This window comes from Protobothrops mucrosquamatus, unplaced genomic scaffold (assembly GCF_001527695.2).
Source record: "Protobothrops mucrosquamatus isolate PMUCROS unplaced genomic scaffold, P.Mucros_1.0 scaffold15076, whole genome shotgun sequence".
In the NCBI taxonomy this organism is placed as follows: Eukaryota; Metazoa; Chordata; class Lepidosauria; order Squamata; family Viperidae; genus Protobothrops; species Protobothrops mucrosquamatus.
This window is the reverse complement of record NW_015400844.1, coordinates 1-1726: the sequence shown is the minus strand read 5'-3', so window position 1 is coordinate 1726 and position 1726 is coordinate 1. Positions and strand designations below refer to the sequence as shown.

At 42.6% G+C, this 1726-nt stretch overlaps 1 protein-coding gene across 1 annotated transcript; it reads right to left on the bottom strand.

The window, feature by feature from the left end:
* Positions 1-1090: 1090 nt before the first annotated feature.
* Positions 1091-1722, bottom strand: LOC107301609 (zinc finger protein 329; the record flags this gene model as incomplete). The annotated part of the gene is made up of 1 exon (XM_015830809.1): positions 1091-1722. A coding segment is annotated over one exon (591 nt), but the record flags the coding sequence as incomplete, so codon positions are not given.
* Between the last annotated feature and the right edge of the window lie 4 nt (positions 1723-1726).

Sequence of the window (1726 nt, the reverse complement as noted above, 5' to 3'; positions counted from 1 at the left end):
ATAGAAACAGAAGTTTAAATGGAACTGAAAGGAAAGCTAGGAGAATGAGATGGGAGTACAGAGCATAAAGGTTAGTATGGGACAGACTAAATATTTCACTCTACAGAACATGCCATTTGTGGAGCTGGATGCTCATTAGAGGCTAGTTTATACCACAGGTCATCCATCACCTGACGAATGTTAAATACTGCTCCACAGAAACCTGGAAGCATTACATACTGCACCAAGGTTACTATCTGAAAGCAGCAGAGAGGCATAGAAATGTCTCGTGAGCCCTGGATATTTACGCAGTAATGGCAAGATAAGCCTGATGCAAACATCTCTACTAAAGAAGCACATGCTGTTGTTTCACCAAAGGGGGAGGTGGCCGAGCAGTTAAGATGCCGGGCTTGCCAACCAGAAGGTTGGCTGTTTGAGACCTAAGTGATGAAGTGAGCTCCCTTTATTTGCCCCAGCTCCTGCCAACCTGGCAGTCCGAAAACAGGTAAATGCAAGTAGATAAATAGATACCACTTCAGTGGGAAGGTAACAGTGTTCTGTGTGCCTTTGGCATATAGTCATGCCAACTACAAGACCATGGCAGAGATAATGCTGGCTTTTTGGCCATGAATCGGAGATCAGCACCATCCTCTAGAGTCAGACACAACTGGCAGGGGAAACCTTTACTTTTTTATCCACAGAAAGGGAGGCACTGAATTATAAACTGACCTCTGAATTCTGTTAATGAAAAGAACCAACCTTGAATTCTTTGGTGTCCTTTAAATTCAGCAACCGCAAGATCATTCATCTGCAGTTAAAATGCTGGCTTAGAAAGTCTGGGGCTGAAATATGGAGGACACCAAAGATAGAGAGCTGAAATTCTGCATGCAACATTTCTATGATCTATGATGATCAATATGCAAAAATAATGTTTAAAAAAAGTCACTTTTGTGCAATTGCACTTTTCTGCAAAACTGATCATCCACTAACCTCTGCTGATAATCAGATATAGGTAGTTAGCCTTTACCAAAGTAATATTTTCCATTTTTCTCTCCTCCTTCATGTCCAATATTAAGACACGATTCACTAAAGAGAATAAGGCCACAAATTAAATTAATTTCTAAACTGCATTCCCAATAGGAAATCAGACATTCAAGGCTTTTCTACACTTATTACTGTCTGCCTCATGTGGACTTTCTTGTGGGCAGTAAGGGAGGAATAATGTGTGAAGCACCGTCCACACTCTGGACATCTGAAAGGTTTCTCCCCTGTATGTAACCCTAAATGATTTATAAGTTTAGATCTAGTACTGAAACCTTTCCCACACTCTGGACACTCATACGGTTTTTCTCCTGTGTGAGTCCTATGGTGTACTACCAGATGGGAATTCTGACTGAAGCCTTTCCCACAATCCGGACACTCATATGGTTTCTCTCCCGTGTGAGTCCTCTGGTGTATCACCAGCTCAGAATTCCGACTGAAAGTTTTCCTGCATTCCAAACACTCAAACGGTTTCTCTCCTGTGTGAGTCCTCTGGTGTATCGCCAGGTGGGAACTACGGTTGAATTTTTTCCCACAATCCAGACACTCATAAGGTTTCTCTCCAGTGTGAGTTCTCCGGTGTATCACCAGGCCAGAATTCCGACTGAAACTTTTTCCACAATCCAGACACTCATATGGTTTCTCTCCTGTGTGACTCCTCTGGTGTAGCACAAGGTGGGAATTCCGACTGAAACTTTTCCCACAA